This window comes from Psammomys obesus, unplaced genomic scaffold (assembly GCF_907164565.1).
Source record: "Psammomys obesus unplaced genomic scaffold, mPsaObe1.curated_primary_1811, whole genome shotgun sequence".
NCBI classification, from domain to species: domain Eukaryota; kingdom Metazoa; phylum Chordata; class Mammalia; order Rodentia; family Muridae; genus Psammomys; species Psammomys obesus.
Genome location: NW_026585797.1, coordinates 25,022,382 through 25,044,768, shown reverse-complemented (window position 1 = coordinate 25,044,768; position 22,387 = coordinate 25,022,382). Strand labels below are relative to the sequence as shown.

Here is a 22,387-nt window from a genome sequence, read left to right as displayed (position 1 = left end):
ATGCCTCTCAAGGTACAAGAAGCATACAGAATACCAAACAGACTAGACCAGAAAGAATTTCCCTTGGCACATAATAATCAAAATATTAAATATACAGAATAAAGAGTATTAAAAGCTGCAAGAAAAAAAATGGCCATGTAACATATAAGGGAGACTTTGATTCGGAAAGACAGGCAGGCCTATACAGCTGTTCTACAGACTGCAGAGGACCACAGATGTCATCCCTGATTATTAAACTCAGCCAAACTTTCAATCACAATAGATGGAGAAAATAAGATATTCTATGATAAAACCAAATTTAAGCAATATCTGTCTACAAATCCAGCCCCACAGGAGGCACTAGAAGGAAAACTATAACCTTAAAGAGGTTAACAACTCCCAAGAAAACACAAGGAGTACATAATTGAGACCAGGAGGTCAAAAGAGGGACAGACAGACAGACACACACACACACACACACACACACACACACACACACACACACCAAAAAAGACAAAAACTAACAGAATGGATGTGAAAATAGGATCTATTCTTCTGCTGAATCCAAGAAACACACCTTAATATCAAAGATAGAAATTCCAAACAAATGGGCCCAGGAAGCAAGCTGTTGTGTCCAGTTTTATATCTGACAAGATAGACTTCAAATTAAAACTAATCAGGACATATAGGGAAGGACATACTCATGAAAGGAAAAGTCCACCAAGAGGGCATTGTAATGCTTAACATCTATGCACCAAACACAGGGCACCCAAATTCATAAAAGAAACACTGCTATAGCTTAAATCATATAAATGACTTAAACTGATGTGGGAGACTTCAGTACCCACTTTTGCCAATAGACAAGCCATCCAGACCAAAACAAGCAAACAAACAAAAAACAGAAAAGTGTTGGAGCTAACTGATATAAAAGCCAAATGGACTTAACAGATATTTATAAAACATTTCACCCAAACACACAAAATATATTCCTTCTTGTCAGTACTTCATGGAATTTTTCTCCCAAATTGATTATTTACTCAGACACAAAGCAAGTATCAAAAGATACAAGCAAATTGAAATAACACCCTGTATACTATTTGACCATCATGGAGTAAAGCTGGATATCAACAATAGAAACTTTACAAACCTGTGGAACCTGAACTCATTTCTGAACAAAAAGTGGGTTAAGACAAAAATTACAAAAGAAGTTAAAAACTTTCTAGAATTGAATGAAAATAAAAACACAACACACCTAAACTTATGAGTTATATGAGCATAGTTCTAAGAGACAACTTAATAACACTATAAGTCTACATTTTAAAAAAACCCTACAATTGAAAGATCTGGAACAAGAGGAAGAAATAACACCCAAAAGGAGTAGATTGCAAGAAATGATCAAACACAGGGCTGAAATGAATAAAATTGAAACAAGCAAACAAAAACAATAAAAGAAACCAAAGAATTGGTTTTTCTAGAAAATAATATTGACAAACCCTTAGACAAATTACAAAAAGGAGGAAGGAGAGGGTCCCAATTAAGAATATAAGAGGCAAAAGGAGGACTTCACAACAGACACTGAGGAAATCCAGAGAATCATATGGACATATTTTAAAAACCTATACTCTAACAAATTGGAAAATCTAAAAGAAATATATAATTTTCTCAATACATACCACCTACTAAAGATAAATCAAGATCAGATAAGCAAGTTAAACAGATCTATAACCCCTAGTGAAATAGGAGTAATTAAAAGTCTACCAACCAAAAAAGCCCATAGCCAGATGGTTTTTCTACAGAATTCTACCAGACTTTCAAAGAAGAGATAATGCCAACACTCAGGTTTTTCCACAAAATAGAAACAGAAGGAACAAAAGTTCTTTTTGTGAGGCCACAGTTACCCTGATGCTCAAACCACATAAAGACACAACAACAACAAAGAATTACAGATCAATTTCTGTTATGAACACACACACACACACACACAAAGAAATCACAATAAAATACTAACAATGTAATCCAAAAACACTTCAGAAAGGTAATACACCATGATCACGTAGGGTTCATCCCAGAGGTGCAGGGATGCTTCAACATACATAAATGGATAAATGTACTCCTCCACAAACTGAAAGACAAAAACACATGATCATCTCATTAGATACAGAAGGGCTTTGACAAAATCCAACAAGCTTTTATGAAAAAAAAAAATCTTGAAAGGATTAGGGATACAGGGATATACCTGAACATAATAAATGCAGTTTACAACAAGCTGGCGGCCAACATCAACTTAAATGGAGAGAAACTTAAAGCATTTCCACTAAAATCAGGAACAAGGTTTTCCACTCTCTCCCTTCAATAGAGAACTTTCGGTCTTAAGTAGAGCAATAACATAGCTAATGGAGATTAAGAGGATACAAACAGGAAAATAAGAAGTGGAAGTATCTTTATTTGAAGATGATGTGGTGGTAGACATAAATGACTCTAGAAATTCCCACCAGGAAACTTCTATAGCTAACAAGCACTTTCAGAAAATTAGCTGGTTACAAAATTAACTCACAGTGATCAATAGCTTTCCTAGGTACAAATTACAAAGGGACTAAGAAAGAAATCAGGAAAACAACACCTTTCATAATAGCCTCAAATAAAGTAAAATATCTTGGAATAACTTTAACCAAACAAGGGAAAGACTTGTATTATAAAAACTGTTCAGCACTGAAGAAAGAAATTGAAGAGGATATCAGATGGTGGAAATAGATCCCAAATATATGGATTGGTAGGATTACTATCATAAAAATGCTCACTACTAAAAGCAATCTATAGATTCACTACAGTCCCCATCAAAATTCCAATACAATGCTTCAGTGGACACCTTAAAATTTTATATGAAAACACACACAAAAACACTCCCCCCCCAAAAAATAGATAACTAAAACACTGAGAATGATAAAGGAATTGCTGGAGATATCACTGTCCCTGATCTCAAATTGTACTACAGAGTTATAGTAATAAAAAAAAAAAATGTGGTACTGCCACAAAAACAGATACATTGATGAATGGAATTGAACTGAAGGCCCAGACATAAATACATGTGGACATCTGATTTTTTTTTTACAAAGAAGCAGAAATATTTACTGGGGAAAAAAAAAAAAAAACAGAACAAAACAGCGTTAATCAACAAATTGGTGCTGATCAAATTGGATGGCATGCTAAATGAGCCATATTTATAACCCTACACAAAACTCAACTCCATATGGATCAAAGACCTCAACATAAAACCAGATACACTGAACCTGATAAAAGAGAAAGTGTGGAGTAGCCCTGAACTCATTGGCAAAGGAAAAAGTCTTTTTTTTTTTTAACAAAACATTGATAGCACAGGCACTAAGATCAACAATAAGTGGGACCTCATGAAACTGAAAAGCTTCTGTATAGCAAAGGACACCATCATTCAGACAATGTGGGAGCATACAGAATGGGAAGTCTTTTTTTTTTTTTTCCTTAACCACATTATTTATAAAATGAAAGAAACCTATAAGCAAACATCCTGGTGATATAGAAATGTGGACTGGGCATGGCTCATTAATTTATATGCAGTGTAGTCATTAAAGACTGGTACAAAGAGTTAGTAATACAGTAACTCTGTTATTATGTAACATTACACATACTGCAGTTATGTCTTGGCTACCATTACAAAGAAGACTTTATTTTGCCTGAGCAGACATGTGGACAAGAGCAGATAGGCAGGTGCAAGTCTAAAGGAGTTTGATTAGAACTGGGGTGGGGATTTTATTTATTTTACTATCAGTTTTGTGAAAGTATTTTGATACAAGCTTCTTAAAAAGCAACCTACATCAACTTTCTTGCAGGTGCCTCAGATTGCAATCGTTTTGTAATTGCAAGAGATTTTTAAGAACCATGTGATCCTCCCTGTTGCCCCTTCCCTTGCTGTCATGGTTGTAGATAGAGAACCTAGAGTTTGGGACTGGTCCATGCAGATTGGATCCTGCAGGCTGTGGAACTGAGAGGCCCCATCTTCTGCTGAGCACTAGCAATTCTTTTTTTATCATAGCCAGAGAGATGATTCAGAAAATTTTGCCCTAAATATGTGTAAGAAATCAGAGCCAGCGGTGGTGCACACCTGTAATCCCAGCAGAGGCAGAGGCAGAGGCAGGCGGATCTCTATGAGTTTGAGGCCAGCCTGGTCTACAAAGTGAGCCCAGGATAGCCAAGGCTACCCAGGGAAACCCTGTCTCAAAAAATTTTTTAAAAAGGAAAGAAAAGCAAAGCAAGCAAGTAAGAAAGAAAGAAATCAGAGAAACCACAAACAAAGGACATGCCTGTGCCGTAAACACTAAGTCTCCTTCCAACTGTAAATAAGTGTTGTTCCTGAAAAGTACATGTTCCAGTTGTTAGAGAGGTGTTATTAAAACTGTTATGTATCTTGCTCTATAGAGAGCTTTTTGGACTGTAGTTTGCCTTTGTGTCTAGCTAAAGCCTCAAGACAACGTTTTTGTTTTTGTTTTTGTTTTCTGCCAGTTACTGTGTATCCAATAAGTGAAAGTCAGTGAAGAAAAAAAAAAAAAAACATTTGGTGTAACATTTCACTGGGGTTTTCCATTTTCTGTCCCATCTCTTGATCTCCCTTTCAGACTGAGGCAGTTTCAGTAGTGGTTGGTGCCTGTGGGCTTATTGCATTGTTTGTGGGTGCCTATTTTTCTGAGTTTGGAAGCTACTCACTAAGGTAACCTTGACAGTGGGGAATTTTCTACTCAGTGAAACAATTTGCCAAGCAGGAAGAAGGTTGTCGCAGGTACTTAGGGCGCAACTGATGCCTGCCAGGAAGGTGGAGTTGGCGTTAACGTGTATCACGGACATGTCTTCCAGGGTGGATCACTTGTACACCTTCTTTGTTCAATGGTCTCCTGATGTCTATGGGAAGGATGCCAAGGAGCAAGGCTTTGTGGTGGTGGAGAAGGAAGAACTAAACATGATCGACAATTTCTTCAGCGAGCCGACTACCAAGAGCTGGGAGGTAAACAGCTGGAAAACAGAATGAGCTGTAGCGACCCCCAAATGCCAAAGCAGACAAAAAAAAAAAAAAAAAAAAAAAAAAAAAAAAAAAAAAACTATTAGTAATAGATACTATCCTTTTTTTTTCTAACCACTTAAAATACATTTTGAAACTGTGTCTCCTATGCCATATAAATTGGATGCTGAGCTTGATTTGACTGGCAGCTACAGCTTGCCAATCCTGAGTTCTCTTTATTCATTTAGGCCATCATGTACCAATTACCTCTTTGGGCTGGATCTCTGGTAGTATAAAGATGGGTAAGATAGGTCTCTGAGTCTAATAAACTTACAGGACCAAGATGGTAGATAAGGGAACAAAGAGAAATGTGTCACTCCTTTCTGTCTCTAAATATATGTATATATTTTTTTTATCTTCATGGATCTCTCTGGAGTCTGGTCCTTTGACTCCATCCTACTCTCTACCTGTCTTGAACCCCTCAAAGCATTTCTATCCTCCTGTCTTAGGTAGATGGTGAATGAATGCAGGAATATCCCCAGTACCAGTCATCAGGGCACCTGAGTCACTTAAAGGTTTGACCATCCATCACCCCTATCTAGACCACTGTCTACACAGTATACCCTCACACTTGCTCTGATCCTGGGTAGTCAAGCATTGCCACAGAAAACCTAACGAGCAAAGCCAAGCATGGTGGCACATACCTGTCATCCTGCTACTCCATAGGCAAAGGCTTAAGGATGGCTTGAGTCCAAGAGTGTGAGATCAACCTTGGCAACATAGGCTAGGCCTCATCTCAAAAGACAAAACAAAAGAAAAGCTACAAAGCAAGCAGAAAGGTTCCAAAAGAAATGGGTGGTTTCTGAATCCATCTGGGTTCTCACTCCTAACTAGAAATCTTTCCCTTTTCTAACCTCTCACCACTTTTCTTAAGCTCTCAAGCCCACTTCAGGATCTGTGCATCCCAGTTTGGCCTGCCTTTCACTTTACAAAGGAGGAGGAATTGGGCAGACTTATTTTCTGATCCTCCCTCTTTGACATTTTAAATGATCAATTATTGCTTTCTTAGTTTCTGACTCAGGGCAATGAGGCTGTTTTCCTCTCTAAGGCTGACTTCTGCCTTATCAGCCACAATTATCTTGTGTGTATTTAAAGGCTTTCTCCTTCCTGCTTGATTCCTTTAGTTTAGAGGCATCACCCACTCTTTTTTTGTTTTGTTTTGTTTTGTTTTTGAGTCTCTCATTAGTCTGAAAGTAGCCAAATAGTCTAAATTGGCTGTCCAGTCCCAAGGGTCCTCCTGTCTCCCCCTGCACCATCAGCCTTTGTACTCCTGTGGGTTCTAGGCATGGGGCTCAGATCCTCAAGCCTGCAAGGCAAGCACTTTACTCTCTGCACCGTCCACAGCTCTTCCCATCACCCTCCTTTCTGTCGCCACCGGACTCTTAGATAAAAACTGGATCACATTCATTGTCTCCAGCTTCTCAGTTGGCCTTTGAACCCTGTTACCCTGCAGTATAACTTGCATTAAAGCCCCCAGACACCCCATAGTTACCACCTATTTTTACCTAGCTCTTCTTGTGCAGAGCTCATAGATGCCTCATAGGCCCGTCAGACTGTGATGATGTGACAGTAGTGTGTTGGTTAACAGACATGAGACTTATTTCATCCTGGCTGTACTTCTTTTGGTAAATATTAACAGAACGGATGCTGTGACAGAAAAAAATTAATTTTCTCACCGAGGGGTGTGGTCTTTCACCCAACTCGGAGCTCCAGAAAGAACGTTTAGACCCATGATGGGGACTTAACCCCCTCCCGACTATAGACTTGAATATCCTGAGCCAAAGCCACTCTATTGATGAAGGTATTTCCTTCTTTTTCCTATTCATCTTGGACGTGGGTCTCATCTATTATTGGCCCAAGGGGGAGAAGAGGCCACACACACCCACACCCAAAGACAAGAGGCTAAGAAGGAACCCACAGAGATCAGTCAGTCCACTCAAAGATCTAGAGGAGGAGAGAGTTGGGCAGTTAGCCCCAAAGCCACTGAGAAAGGTGAAAGACAGTGAAAACTCACCTGGAAGGTTGTGTCTAGACCTTTGTTGAAGGAAGAGATGAAAGATGGAAGTAGAGACAACATATTAACCTTCTTCAAGCCCTCCATGCGCATGCCAAAGCTTATGAGCTGGGGAAAGAAAGGGCAGCTGGAGTGAGGCAGTAGCTTGGGTAGGCTCCTTTACATCTGTCTGTCCATATGGGAGACAGAGTCCAAAGTGCTGAGGAGAAGAACGCTTTGTGTCCACTCATTAGGAGCAAGCAATGCTCAGGGGCATTGTGGGAAACAGCCCTGTCCCTCCGCTTCATGGTGTGGAGGGGAATTGTGGGCTCCCATGGGAGCTAGTGGGGATACCCAGAATAACTCATTGTTCTCCAACGTTTTTTGTGTCTGCTCACATCTTTATATCTTAGTCACATCCAAGCCACAGTCCCACGTGTAGTACTATATTTTTCTCTTTCATCCCCTTCACTCGGCAGCTCAACGCCAATCAGAATCCCGTTAGTGCTGGTCTTGAACGCTGCAGGTCCTTCTACCCATCTCCCTTGACAGACCCTCCTTATCCAGCCAGGATTTCTGCACTCCCGCCCCAACACACCTACCAGTTCATTCTCAAGATCTCCAGACACACCTTATGTCTGCACTGTATGAAAGCAATGCATGCTGATCATAAAAAAACTTGGAAAGTGGAGTGCACAAAGTGTGTGTGTGTGTGTGTGTGTGTGTTTCCTGCCACTTTCATACATTTCTTTGAACTTTATTTCCTGTTTTGTTCAGGAGCCTGCTAGCTGTTGAAAAGGACGGAGCATCCTTTTTCACTCAACACAGAGATTGGGTTCTATGGTGGCTTTTCCCACCTGACATAACGTTAGCATTGTGTTTGAGAACCTCAGCCTTTGTTTGTTTGTTCTAATGAATCTAAGCTCGCTCTATAGTTCAGGATGGCCTCACACTCAAGGTCTTCCCTTCCTGCTTCAGGCTCCCAACTGCTGTAATTGCAGACATAAACCACCAACGCATCACCGTCCTGCAACTAGTTGCTAGTGTTTTTATATCTGTTATCATTTAACAGTTTCCCACTTGAATCATTCTATTGTTTCACTCATTTCCCAAAAGTAAGATCTTCTACCTGAAATTATTCAGAGAATTTCCTGGTTGTGAAGCTGTGAGGTGCAAGGACAGTAGCTTTCGAAGGCTCCTGAGCTTTATGGGTCACTAATTTAACTTGCCAGCAGTGTGAGGAATTTCCCACTGTGCCTCTGCCAGCACAAAGGATTGTCCAGGGATCATTATTCCTTTTTCTTTCTCCTTAGGAAATGCTTGCTAAACTGGAAAGTGAGTCGGGTTATCCTATAATTTAATTTTCATTTCCTTAACTGTTGCTGAGCCAAGAGCGAACACACCTGTACACAAGTGAGCCACTTGTGAGTTTCGTGCCTCTTCTCAGTTTTACAGCCCCTTTTCCTAGAGCCGTGGTTCACAGCTCTCCTAATGCTGCAACCCTTTCATAAAGTTCCTCATGCTGTCAAGACCCCAAGCCATAACAGTATTTCATGGCGACTTCACAACTCTAATTTTGCTACTGTTATGAACAGTAATGTAAATATCTGATATGCAGGATCTCTGATATGGGAGCCCCAAAGGGTTGAGAACCTCTGCCCTGACAAGGGCCTTAACAGTTCTCCACACCGTTGAGTTATTGTGATGAAAGATAATTTTTTTTTCCCTGTGCATTTGACAGCTAGTCCTTCATTCACTGTTTGTCTTTTAATTTTGTTGGTGGCTTTTGTTTACGCTTTTTATAGTTGTAATCCACAGTTGATTTTGTAATATGTACAGGTAGTATTTTAGTAATAATTTCTCCATCACTACTGAGTGATTTCTGAGATTTCCTTCATCATATTAAAAGGTCTTGTGTATGTATTGTGTGTGCTGCCTATTCCACTTGCCGTCTGACTACACAAGTGTATTCATGCAGGCTTAAAGTCCTCAGCACCGTGTCCCGTGGCCTATAGTAATTGTTAGGCGTGTTGCCCATCACTGGATTTCAGGGAAGGGAGCTATCTCTCTCTGTGTATGTTTGTATGAGTGTGGGGGAGGAAGGGGAGCGATGTATGGTATTTGCTAACATGTGTGCTAGTGTGCTTGGCCCTGTGCATGCTTGAGGAAGTCATGGGGGATGTTGGGTTCCCAGCTCTGTCTCTGTTTCTCTTAGTCCTTTGAGACAGGGTCTCTGACTGAACATTGAGCTAGTCTGGCCGCTGGGAAGTCCCAGCAATCCTCCTGTTTCCACGGTCCGCAAGGCTGGCATTACAGGCCCGCCAGTGGCTGTGCCTGGCCTTTTGCAGGTGCTGGGATCCACACTCTGCTCACCGTGTTCTCATAGCACTCCGCACTGTCATAGCAGTGCCCTCATGCACTGAGTCCTACGGCCAGCACTTCGGCTTTTTAAAAACTTGAATCCTAGACCCTTATCTCTGGATACTTTGCTTTAGTAAGTGTGTAGGAAGAATATAGACTATATGGAAAATATAAAATCTATATTTTTCAGGGCTCCAAGATGGATCTGGAAAGCAGCTAGGTTTTAGAACTACATTCCTATGAGACAAGGCTCTTTCAACACACTAAAGTTTTTCACTTTTCCCAATCTTAGCCACCTCTTTTCATCTTACGTTGTTTTTGTTCTTCAACCATGGAGAATCTAGAGCTCATCTCATTGCCCTTGCTGCACCCTGCACCTGGCTTATTTCCCCACGCCCCACCCTGCTCACAAGCGAAACCACCCTCTCCCTTGTGAATAAGCCTTCTCAGGGCACACCGGGTGTCCCCAACCTCCTCTGAGCCTTGAGCGCTTTCAGCTCCTTTATTGCATGTGATGGCACTTGTTTGTTGATAATTTCATCTTCTGTCACTCAGCCATATGAAACTGTGGGCTGCTTTGTGTCCCTGTGCCTGGCAACACATGCATCTGGCACTCCCCAGAACCCAGGAAGCGCTTAATAAATGTTGGCACTCTCCAGCATCCAGGAAGCGATTAATTAATGTGATCTATCATGAAATGCCAGGCACTGAAAAACGTGCTTCTCCCGGGAATAGAATCCAACCGATTTTGCGTTGGGTTGTTAGGTGTCTGCATGGAGGGTCAGTCCTGGCTAGCGTGTAGTGTCCACTCATCTGCCAGAATGCAGTTTATAACCCACCCCAGGACCCTGAGCCTTCAGCAGCCTCTGGGACTGTCTGGAAGAGCAACAGGGGATGCAGGTGGAAATCGATCGGTTGCAGAGATCCGCGTTTCTTTCCAAACCTCTGTCACCCGATCTGAGGGGCAAAGGGGGACCCTGTAGGTCTATCAGTCACGAAGACACATTCTGTAATGTGAAGAATGTAAGCTGTGCACTGCCACCTGTTTTGCCGGCATCCCTCAGAGCCTCCTGTGAGTCGGACATGTTCCCACCCTTTTGAGTCACCCGTGCTAACAAACTCCAAAAGTAACCTAGAAACTGTTGCGGCTAGAGTGAGCCCACCCATCACCTCTGTTAAAGGCTCCTTTTGTCTCTAAGATTCAAACCGAGGCTGGGAACTGACACCACGGTTAACATGGAGGCTTAGCCTTAAAGAAGGGGAGGGGGGGACTCTGAAGAGACAAGGTAAGGGCAGCGTAGTTACGACCAGAGGGCATAAGGATGAAGAGTTTAGGAGGAGAGAAAGAAAGGGGGAGGGGGACCCACACTGGGAATTTTTTTTCTTTTTCTTTTTCTTTCTTTCTTTTTTTTTTTTTTTGGTAGGGCTGCGTTTCAAAGGTGAAAGTGTCACTTTACAGAATCCCGCTCGCTCTGCCTGACAGGAAGTGTGCCTGCTCTAAATCCTAATTTGGGTATGTTCCTGTAGAAACGTTGAACCCCCTCCTGAGGGAAACAGAAACTCAATCGTGCAGGAAGCTAGATACCGAGAAAAAAAAAAAAAAAAAAAAAAAAAAAAAAAGGAAAAAGAAACAGTGTAGCTCAGTCCAGCAGCCAGTGGCTGGTGTGCAGGCAGGCAAAGAAAGACCTGCTCCTCTCTGTGGCCGCCGTCTTCTCTCCCGGCACTATGCGAGGCAGAAGACTGCCCCTGGACATTCAGATTTTCTATTGTGCCAGGCCTGACCAAGAGCCTTTTGTCAAGGTAGGTGGGAGTGTGTCCACTGCAGGGTAGCTGGGCGTTCTGTCACTGCCATGTGTTTTGAAATCCTTCTAGTGAGAGAGTCTTGCGCTGGAGGTTCACCCAGAGCAGGTCTTTTTGTTTGTTTGCTTGCTTGCTTGCTTAATTATTATTTGCTCTGGAAGTTTTAGTCCCCCCTTTCAGAAACCCCGGTATCTGTACTTGACTTTTTGCGGTCTGTAGCTTCCTTTCGTACTGTTCAGAATTTGTGGAGTTTGAAAATAGAAACAAAAAAGAAGTGCTTTGTTTAGTACGTTTAAAATGTTAGATTTATGATTCGTTGTTAGATTTATGATTCGTTGAAAGTGTTTCTGTAACTTCTCCATCAGAAGATAGGCAGGGCATTTCCCTACCTAAGATCCAGCTCAAAAGAATAATTTGTACATGTCATTGTGTATTTTGGAAGCCAAACAATTTATCACCTGACAACTCTCACTAGATGTAAATTAGATGCCTTTTCTCTATAAGTCAGCTGTCGCTACTCTTGTACCTGGGGATTTTAGAGAACTGGTTACCTCTTACATGTTTTGTGCGGCGAAAACAGGGCACAATGTTATTTTAAAGGTGAGGGCTTTAGTAGTTCATAAACCCAACTGTATATAAATAACAGATGTGTGTATTATAATGTCTTTCAATTTAGAAGGGAGATTTGTGATCGTTGTGAATTGTGTAGAATGAATTGTAACCTGGTTGTAATTTAGAGTAAAGCTCCCTGCGTCTCCTGTCCGCTTCTGGTGTCTGTTATCATTCATTATTTTCACTAGACTTGGTTGCTTAGGTACACAACCAGGAGGCTTGATTAAAACTTGTCCTTATAGCCCCAAACTCCCTATTTATAGGCTTTCTGAAGGCTCTCTGATTATTTCCTTTACAATTTATGTTTCAGCGAGCAGGCTGAAGGAGCACCCTGGCTCAAGTGTCTTCACTGTGTGTGAAGATGCATGGTTCGGAGCAATCAGCAGCCAGAGCAAAACTGGAAAGCTTGTGACTTTAAATCACGCATACTAAATGCTCAGCTGTTGGGGCTTAAATTCTGCATTTGTTCTGGGTTTGAAAACCAGTCATTTCCCCAAAGTCCATATCTGCTTATCCCCTGCTACCCACCGCGCCACCTTTTCAGTCAGCTGTGTGCTCAGGGGTAGTTTGGGGGAAAGCACATCTCATCTGGGCTTTCACATTGCCTCGTTTTTGTCCTCGCTTCAGATCATCACTGTTGAGGAGGCAAAACGCAGGAAGAGCACATGCAGCTACTACGAGGAGGAGGATGAGGAGGAGGAGGAAGGACTGCCCGTCTTGCAGCCCCACAGTGCGCTCCTGGAGAATATGCACGTCGAGCAGGTAGGCTGTCCACAGGATGAATACCAGAGTCTCTGGGGACTTCCTTGCCCAGAGTAAAGCATCAGGCGAGGAAGTGGAGGTGCAGAACCTAGCCACAGCCAGCATCCCTTCCCTATTCTGAAAAGTTACAGTGGCCTCTTCCATGGCCTTCCTGGAATGAGAGCAACTGACAAAACCTTAACCCCTTTCTTCCAACCTCGGAGACAAGGCTATTTCCTAACATAAAAAATGGAACTGATCTCCCATAGTCCTAATGCACATAAAAGGATCAATATATTAAATATATTTATTATTTGTAACACATATTATAAAAATGTGTAAATAATCTGTGTGTACTTTGTGTTTTCTGAAAAGCACACTACTTGAATTTTGTGAAATAGTATGGATATGGAATCCCTTATACATTTCCCACCAGTTTTGTTAGGAACCTGAATTCCTGAAACCTTAAAGAATCAAACCAGGAAAGTTGGGAAACTTGTCCCGGCAGCTATAGAATGGCCATCATGCTGTCACTGATGCTGATTTCCAGCTCCTGAATACAATGCATTTCATAACTACTTTGACAACGCTTCATGGCAAGATAGTCTTTATTAGTATTTATGGCAGCTAAGCTCAAGTTAAATATAGATGAAAGATTCAGGGACAAGGTGGACAAAGTCCATCTGAGCTCTCATGGATAACACAGGTGTTTCCTTGATCTATAGGCCACTGTAGTCAGTTGCAGCTTTAAACCTCTGAGAACTTAGAACAACTGGAAAAATAGAAAATGATAAAAACCGGTTTGAATTATAAGGGAAAGAGAATATTAATATCCCTTTGGCTGGCCTGGTCTGTGGGAGTCTTCAAATGTAGTCAGTGTATCCCATAGTCCCCTAGTGACATTGTAGCTCTGTTGGTTTGTATAAGAAATTTTTGTGACATTGAAATTACCAAAAATTTGCCTTAGAACACATTTCTCAGTGTGTATGTCTTATCAGTGAAAAACATAGGACTGTGTGATGACATTGGAAATACACAATCTGGCTCTGAGTGAGTGAAGCATCGTCTGGGCAGCATCCTGGCTGAGGGAAACATTGTCCACATTTCCCTTCCCTTTCTTGGCCAATGGTAGCAAATATTTGCCAGGGCAAAATAGGTCACGATGTAAGTATGTGATTCTTTCGTTTGAGCCACCTGCACTTAGTTATTGCGCCGGTTCATGACCGGTTAGTGTTTGAGATGTCTCTTTGTATTTCCTTCCTTGGATTGGCAGCTGGCCCGACGCCTTCCAGCCAGGGTACAAGGCTATCCGTGGAGGCTGGCCTACAGCACATTAGAGCATGGAACCAGCTTGAAAACTCTCTACAGGAAATCAGCATCCTTAGATAGTCCTGTTCTGCTGGTCATCAAAGACATGGACAACCAGGTGAGGCCTGTTCTTCTCACAGAGAATGTGTGTTCTGTTTTTGGAGCAGTAGGGTCTCACATAGCTCAGGCTATATAACCTAAGCTTCCTTGGAACACCCCATCCTCCTACCTCTACCTCCTGAGGGCAAGGATCGTTACTGTATGCTATCACAACTGCCTATAGGGAGCTAGGAATTACACCAGAGCCACATGCGTGCCAAGCAAACTCTGCTAACTGAACTGTATTCCTACCTGGAAATATGTTCCAGTGATAAATTTTAAGAATACCCAATACTGGAAAGAATAGTACAATAACTCCCGTGCTCCCGCTAAATGAGTCTTGCCATTCTTGCTTTATGTCCATCTCTTCTTTCTTTCTGTTTGGTTGGCTGGTTGGTTCATTTTTTGTTTTGTTTTGCTGTTTTGTTTTTTTTTTTTTTTTCTGATCTATTTTGAAATCCTAATGCAAAGAAAATGGAGGGATTATGTCCTAAGGAACCTTCTCTCTGTGCTGACCGTGGAGTAGAAAACAAGACCCTACAGCAATTCAAAGGCAGATAGGCAGATAGGGACAGGCAGGTATATGGTTGCAAAGACAACCCAATCCTGGTGACATACCAGAATTTTTCCCAGGGGTCATAAGGGGTGCCCATTGATGACACTGGGCGAGGGATAGTCCATGTCTGTGCATTGGGTCTGGGGTCCAGTGGTCCAGCAGTCATAGGAAATCCTTTCCTGGTAGTACTCTCTGGTGGCTGCCCCTCCTGTGAGGTTTTTGAGTGTGTAGGGCCCCATCTACACTGGTACCTCCTCCTTCAAATCAGCTCATAGTGTGAGTGTATATGTGCAGACTGCTCTCACTTACTGCTCACTCAGGCTGTTACATTTGAAAGTCATTAACTACTTAGTCCAGTCATGTTATATCTAATGAACAGCTGTTCAGTACAGGACATCTCAGGCTGGATATTTCTCATCTGAGCTTCTTGAAATAAAGTGTTTTGAAATCTGGATTTGGGGGAATCATGTATATGTTTATGGAGATTTCTTGGGGATGGGATCACAGTTATTTCACAATAATACCCACAAACACACACATCTCAAAGAGCTTCATAATTTTGCTCATGAAACAGGTTCTCAGTGTAGATTTTTCTACTAATGGCATCATCTTGGCACTCAGAAGGCTTGGGACTTGGGAGGTTTTCTGACTGGGGTGGTTCAAGCTGTGTTGCTCCTGGAGGATCGTTCTGTGAAGCACAACTCTCTCTTCTGCCAGCTCACTTCCCTGAATGAGCGGTATAAGTGAGATACATTTAAGAGAAACATGTAACCATGTGGCCTACATCTAATCCCGGCACTTGGGAAGCAGAGTGCGTGAAGCTGTGTGAGTTCAAGGCCAGCCTGGTCTACAAAGTCAGGTCCAGGACAGCCAGGGCTACACAGTGAGACCCTATCAAAAAAAAAAAATATATCAAAAAAAAAAAAAAAAAGATTGTGGACCTGGTGAGGTTATGGAAGACATGGTCTTTATGGTTTTATTGCATTAATGAGAATTATGGAAAATAGAGGAACTGTTACTATTTTTATTATTATTATTATATCAGAGTTGATAACACCTTTTTAAATAATGATACAAGCTGAATAATAGGCACAATAAAGACGAAAATTGATATAAAATCACAAAGTATCTAAAGTCACATAGAAAGTTATGAAATGTTTGAGAAACTGGTCCCGTGTTTCGGATAAGATTGTGACGGGACATACAAATAGGTACAAAAATATACATTAGTTTTCTATCTGCTTAGCAGTGACATCAGACTTGAAGAAGAAGAGGTCCATGTTGAGAAGGTATCAGTGAGGCACAGTTTAACAGGCTTCCCGCCAGTAGAGATGTCAGACAGGCCTGAGGCTGAAGCGCAGCCACTGTCAAGGAACAGAGCAGCATTTCTTAACCTTCCTCATGCTGTGGCTCTTTTATACACTTCTTCATGGTTGTGGTGACCCCCAACTGCAAAATTATTCCACTGCTACTTCATGACTTCAATGTAGCTAACTGCTGCTATGAATCACAATGTAAATTATCTGACATGCAGCCTAGCTGATATGTAATTCCTGGCGACCCACAGGTTGAGAACCTGTGGAGTACAGGCTTCCATGTCATGGGCCCTGCAGATGTGTATGTTGTTGAGGATACGAGGACAATAGCTCTGCACAGTTCTCCACCCCGAGGAAATTGGGTAGCCTTGGCAGTTATGGGAACATGACAGACATATCAGAAACAAATGCAACACATACAGAATGAGAGTGAGGGCTGTACAGACTCAGTCCTTGGTGAAAAAAAAACAAAAAACAAAAAACAAAAAACAAAAAAAAAAAAAACCATGATTCGTGGGAATCATAAAAACAACAATCCTTTGCAGTCTCTGGAAATTGACCTGAAGGCATGCAGCAAATGAAGAAATATTTATTCAAGAAAATCTAATAAATCTCAGTAATAACAATGAAATTCTTTGGCACTTGAAATACAACTCACTTCCATCCCTCCAACAACCCCAGCTTAAACCCATAGCTTTATTCTGGGCCTGTGTGGCCCAGGAGATGGGGGTTCCCTCTTCTCTTAGTTGCCAGGCATCTGTCCCTTTCAGGTGCCCAGCACTTCTTAAATCCCTCTCCAGCTCAGTGTTCCACAGATGAAAATTCAGACAACCCTAAAGGTAGAAGGCCCCTTTCCTCCACCCAGCCCACATACTCTCATCCTAGAAATGGCAGGTTATGAGTACCGGATGCTCCATTGTTCTAGTTCCTGCACTAGATGGACACAGTCTGAGGCAGGCCAAGGCCGGACCAGCACTCTGCTGCTGAGGCAAAGCTGTTTTTCTGAGAAGAGCAGGCAGATGTGCAGCCGGAGCTCCAGTTGAACCACTCAGCGCATGTTCCAAGAGTAGAGGCCAACAGTAGGACATGGAGCCCTGACCCCCTCCCCATGGAGCAAGGAGGGGGGGGGCTAGAGGATTATATGGACATTTAAGGCCAAGTTTTAAGACCCAGCAGTGGTTACATTCAGCTATAAACACTTGAGAGGAGTTATCTCACCATGAAGACACATGTAAAAAGCCCCAAGTTCAGTCCTTAGCACCCTCAAAAGAGCTGAGAAGACAGAGTAGCTAGATATTCACAGGTTTTATATCAACCTTCATTATATCATTTCCAGCTTTCTTTGGTTCTATGGATTTCTTTATTTCCATAATTGCTAAATATGTTTTCATTATAAGCAAACATCAATATATTCAAATGGTTTTATGTACTTTTTCCCTTAAAAAATTAATAGAAAAAAGCATAGATTTTTGTTTATGTAGTTCCTGAGCAACAAATTCAATAAATAGTCCTGGTATTATTCAATCCCTAGTTCTTAAATAGATTTCCATGATCACTGAAAAAAATTATAGCTGAGAAATATTATTTAGAACCTTGTAGAGGGCTATAGAGTGTGGGTGGTATTTCTTGTTGATGTATCAGAAAGAAACCCATTTCTCGCCTGTGAAAGGATTCTTTTACCTTCTTCTCATAGTTTAAGATCATGCTTTAAAAATAAAAAGATGCCTTGCTATTATATTCCAGATCCTTTATTAGGAGAAGAGAAAGTAATTGTTTATATTTTATTATAAAATGTTTTCTTTTCTTTGTTTTCTTTTTTTAGCAGTTATGGAGAAAATTCGGGAGTAGGAAGTATGAAAATCTTTGTTTAGAATTAGAAGTCTCTAATGTTTAGTACTTTAAAATAGAACCAGTGAAAAAGAGAGCACAGAGTGGTTTGGGCCCAATTAAAGTAGTGTTTGAAAAATTGTGAGATATTTTCAAGGAACCTCTACTAAGGCAATGTTTTTCATGTTGGCTATAGAGTAGAAGACACATGAATCACAGAGTGACATTTTCAAAGTATATGTGCCTATGTCTTCTAACTCTCACCTGTGTATACACCGATTAGGATATGGACAGAGGACAGAAAGCTGAGGCAGCGCCTGGCCATGTGCTCTAACACGACTCTCCTCCCTCCCAGAGAGAAACAGAAGAATCAGTGATATAAACTCACCATATTTAGCTAGGCGGTGATGGTGCATGCCTTTAATCCCAGCACTCAGGAGGCAGACACAGACGGATCTCTGTGAGTTTGAGGCCAGCCTGGTCTACAGAGTGAGTTCCAGGACAGCCAGGACTACACAGAGAAATCCTGTCTTGGCCTCCTTCCCAAGCCACTGCCCACTTCAGACTAAGTATATTGATCAGTCATATTTAATCATTTCATCAGTCATTTAAAAACTGAAAGGGAGGAAAGCTTATTTTGGGGGGTGGGAGTAAGGGATATACAGCCTTAATCTCACTTATAAAACACATAAGAAAACCAGACATTATGGTTCACGCCTAAAACTCCAATAGGCTAAAGCAAGAAAATGTGGAATGCTAGCAGCCAACCTAGGCTACATAGTGAATTCCCAGCGAGCCTATCTTGTATTACAAGACCCTGTCCCAAGCAACAAAAATAAATACAAAACTAAATCATTCTAGGGATGAAATTGTGGCCTGTCCAGCACTCCTTTTCAAGGACAACACACACTTTTTGTTCTCCATATCCATCTGCAGCTGTGTTTTAACCACTGTATTGTTGCCCTCTCCAACAAGTAACTTCTCTGAACTTCTCTGATGGATTTTCCATGTACCAGGAAGCCTGGCCACATGGGTTCCAGTTAGAGCTGGGGGTATTGTGGTAATTGCTTTGTTTGATGGTTTTTTTTTCCACTTAAGAGTTTTAATTTAGTAATAACCTTTACAGAAAGAATTATAAGGTTTCAGAACAATTGTGTGTCAGAAATATTTCAGAAGGTCTCTCTATGGGAGTTTAGTTTTGAAAATAACTAAGTCATCTGTTTTCTTTTAATAGATATTTGGGGCGTATGCCACTCATCCCTTCAAGTTCAGTGACCACTATTACGGCACAGGCGAAACTTTTCTCTACACCTTTAGCCCTAATTTCAAGGTACCTGGATGGGGGAAATGCCTGAATGCCCAGTTTTGTGTTGTCAGCAGTCAGGGGGTGCATGCGGTGCTCAGACACTGGGATAGCAGCTGTCGTATAATTCTCCGTGACTGCAGCACACAAACTGCTTGAGACCAGCCCTTGGAGCTTCTCAGTCTGGGATGCAGGGAGAACCTGAAAGTGAGAGTCAGCACATTGTGCAATGGTCTTTACTATTTCATAACCATTGGCGATCTCATTGTAGCCATTCTTTTAAGCGCTTCCTTAGTCAAAGGTGTGTTTCCCTTACATACTACATGGCTATTCGAGAGGTTTTCTCTTTGAATTCTCCAAATTGAAATGTCTGTGCTCTGTTTTGTGTTTCTGCCCCTAGGTCTTTAAGTGGAGTGGAGAAAACTCGTATTTTATCAATGGAGACATTAGTTCTTTAGAACTTGGTGGTGGAGGGTAAGATTCTTGTTATATTGTTACTTGAGGATCTGTTTGGACCCAGCTAGTCTAGTTGCTTAGATTAATTAGGGCAGTGCACTAGCACATGATGCTGAGAGTCAGAGATAAATGATTTATTAATGAACCTGAAAGACCTACCAGTTTCTCCTTTAGGAGAGACCTGTGTATACAGCTTGCTTTTATTTTATGAGCAGTTTAGAGTTCTTTCTGTCATGATCTAAGGGAAAGAAAACCTGGCAGAGGAAGACAGAAAGCATGCCATGTAAGGGGTGTCAGTGCAATGACCTTTCCTCTTTCACCTCATTACAGGGGGCGGTTTGGTCTGTGGCTAGATGCTGATTTATATCATGGACGCAGCAACTCTTGCAGCACTTTTAATAATGATATCCTTTCCAAAAAAGAAGACTTCATTGTTCAGGACCTAGAGGTGTGGACATTTGAGTGAAATTCAGGCCGCCTTAAATCAGAACATTAAGAAGACTGGGTTAGCTTAGCCCTCATCCTAGAAGACAAGCCCCAGCCCTGGCTGCCCCATCCCACAGCGATGCTTTCTTTCTGCCATCATCTCTGAACATGATAACAATGCAGAAAGATTCTGAAAGGTACCTGCGGAGGGCAGACACTGAAGACAGAATGTTGAAGTCAAAAACAACAAAAAAAGACTTTGTACTTCCACTGCTTTCAAACCCACACCGTGAGAAATCAGAGTGTTTATAGATGTATGAGTTGATTGCAATTTTTATTTTTGGTAACTGTGAAAAAAAAAAGATACTGTGGAAATATATACCTGCCTTGTGTATTTATCAGCATAATTTTACCAAATATATAGTTATTGTTTGCCATGGGAAGCTGAATCTGATTTAGAGAAATTGAAAGGACATAGCACTTAAAGGGAATATCTGATTTTTTAAACTGTTTTATTTATTATTTCTAGTATATTGTCTGAAATATGTTGATATTTTTTCTCTCAATGTGTCAAAATCCTGAAATAAAGAAATGTATACGTTTTGTGCTATGTTTAGGGAACAAGTCTCTTTTGATTTGTATAGTTTTATATTCATTTTTTTGCCCTGATTATTTAGGGTGGCATAGTCTTTATTTCTTAATATTATGTGTGTATGTGTGTGTGTATTTGAGTGAATTCTCAACAGCTCATTACCAATGTTCTTTGATCTGATTATTAGAGACCATCTTTTCATTTAGTTTTGAAGGTTACACTTTGACACCCTAAGCATTTGTGTGAATCAGAATATGGCATTTCTCACTGTTGTAAGATGGTGTTTATTAAAATGGAAATCATGAAAATGAGCGTACAACAAATCCTACTTCTGAAAAGAGAAGGTCTTGCTTCTTGTGAAATTGTGTATCAATAACAGTAACTTAGTATCTTAGTTTTTTCTTTTTTTCTTGTTTTGACAGTTTTCTTTCATGTGTTTACATTAATGAGTAGCCCTCTGTTTTAAAAGGGAGTGTTTAATTTCTGCATTTTTCATGTCAGATGAAAGATGTCAAGTTGGACCAGTTTTCTTGGTTTCTGGAATCTTATTGGAGAAAAAAACAATGCAAAGAATAACAGTCATATCACAATTGAAGGAAAACCTATTTTTTAAAATGTAAACTCATTTTCACATTATACAACATCTTTTATTTTAAATAGTAAGAAATAAAATTATTATCGCTATTGATTACCACCCCGTTATACAAGCCAAAGACTACTAATGGGAAGAAAATTAAATAATAGCCAAAGCTGACAAGTAGGCTACCACAAATTATTTCCCCAATGATCTTTGAAAGAAAAATTAACAAACTATGTTTACATATCTATTTCCACTCGAAATTTTTTCTTTAAATCTTTCTTCCATTTAGACTCCTTGTAAAATCAAACAAACAAACAAACAAAAAAAAAAACACTTATCAGTGGCCTCTGTCCACCACTCATTGTTATGCACACTGCCTTCCCATGCTGGTTTAAGTGAATGCTATAAAATTTTAACTCTGTACACCCATTGAGAACTCTTGGTTAAAAACAGGTAATTTGACCTCGGTCTGCTTACTGTGAGTTGGTAAGATCCCAGGAATGTCTTGTGGTGATGACGTTCACCATTATGGCATCTGTAATCATATGCTGTTAATGAACAAGATGGTTCCTCTGCCTGTAGATCACTCTTACCGACTTCAGTCTAAGACGTTATACTCGTGAGGGAAGAACCAGATGCTGTATTCCCTACTTAAAACAGTATTGTCTGAACAGGAATGTGTGACCTCTCATTATGGATATCAACTACGTGTAATGCAGTGCTATTCCAATATTTTCAATAAAGGAGTTCATGCATTCAGTGTGAGTTTCTTTCTTCATTCATCAGCCACTTATTGGGTGCAACCCTACCTCAGAGACCTGATAGGATCCGTTCCGGGGCACTACAACCGAACAAGTCATGCTATTTTTAGACGACTTCATAGCTTATTGAGCATGCCATGGCATTATGATTAGAACTGTGTACATACTTTAATTAAAAATACTTCATTTTGCAGCTGGAGAGATGATTCTGTGACTAACAGAAATCCCGAGCTGGCTGAGGGCCCAAGTCATTTGCCAGCATCCATGTCGGGCAGTTCACCATTGCCTGTAACTCCAGTTCCAGGGAGACTGTATTCCTCCACAGGCAACTGCACCTGTGTGAGCACGTACAGTCCCACCCTCACATACATGCCCTTAAAATGATGGTAAAAATCATATTCAAAAAATACTTCCTTGTTAAATTTTTCAATGATTATCTGGACTTTTGGGGAAATGGTAGTGGTAGGTAGAGCTTTTGGCCACAGGTCTGCCACAATTCTCCTTGTAAAGATTTGCAGTGTCTCCAAGGAACAATGCACTGGGGTAGGATGAGGCATGCCTACGTGAGGGTTGGTTCTAGTGAGGAGAGGATGA

The 22,387-nt window shown here is 41.0% G+C and overlaps 1 protein-coding gene across 6 annotated transcripts in view; it reads left to right on the top strand.

Moving 5' to 3' along the window:
- The window catches only part of Ncoa7 (nuclear receptor coactivator 7), a 138,085-nt gene extending 116,294 nt beyond the window's left edge, over window positions 1-21,791 (top strand). For 5 of the 6 annotated variants that reach the window (XM_055599332.1, XM_055599334.1, XM_055599333.1 and 2 more), the window contains 6 exons: window positions 4,861-5,008; window positions 12,456-12,590; window positions 13,843-13,995; window positions 18,910-19,005; window positions 19,379-19,452; window positions 19,765-21,791. In XM_055599332.1, coding sequence (XP_055455307.1) covers window positions 4,861-5,008; window positions 12,456-12,590; window positions 13,843-13,995; window positions 18,910-19,005; window positions 19,379-19,452; window positions 19,765-19,900 — 742 coding nt within the window. In that variant the 3' untranslated portion in view covers window positions 19,901-21,791. Of the gene's footprint in view, window positions 1-4,860; window positions 5,009-11,048; window positions 11,217-12,455; window positions 12,591-13,842; window positions 13,996-18,909; window positions 19,006-19,378; window positions 19,453-19,764 lie in introns of those variants that run through there. The other variant, XM_055599335.1, reaches the window with a different exon arrangement.
- The last annotated feature ends 596 nt before the right edge of the window (window positions 21,792-22,387 follow it).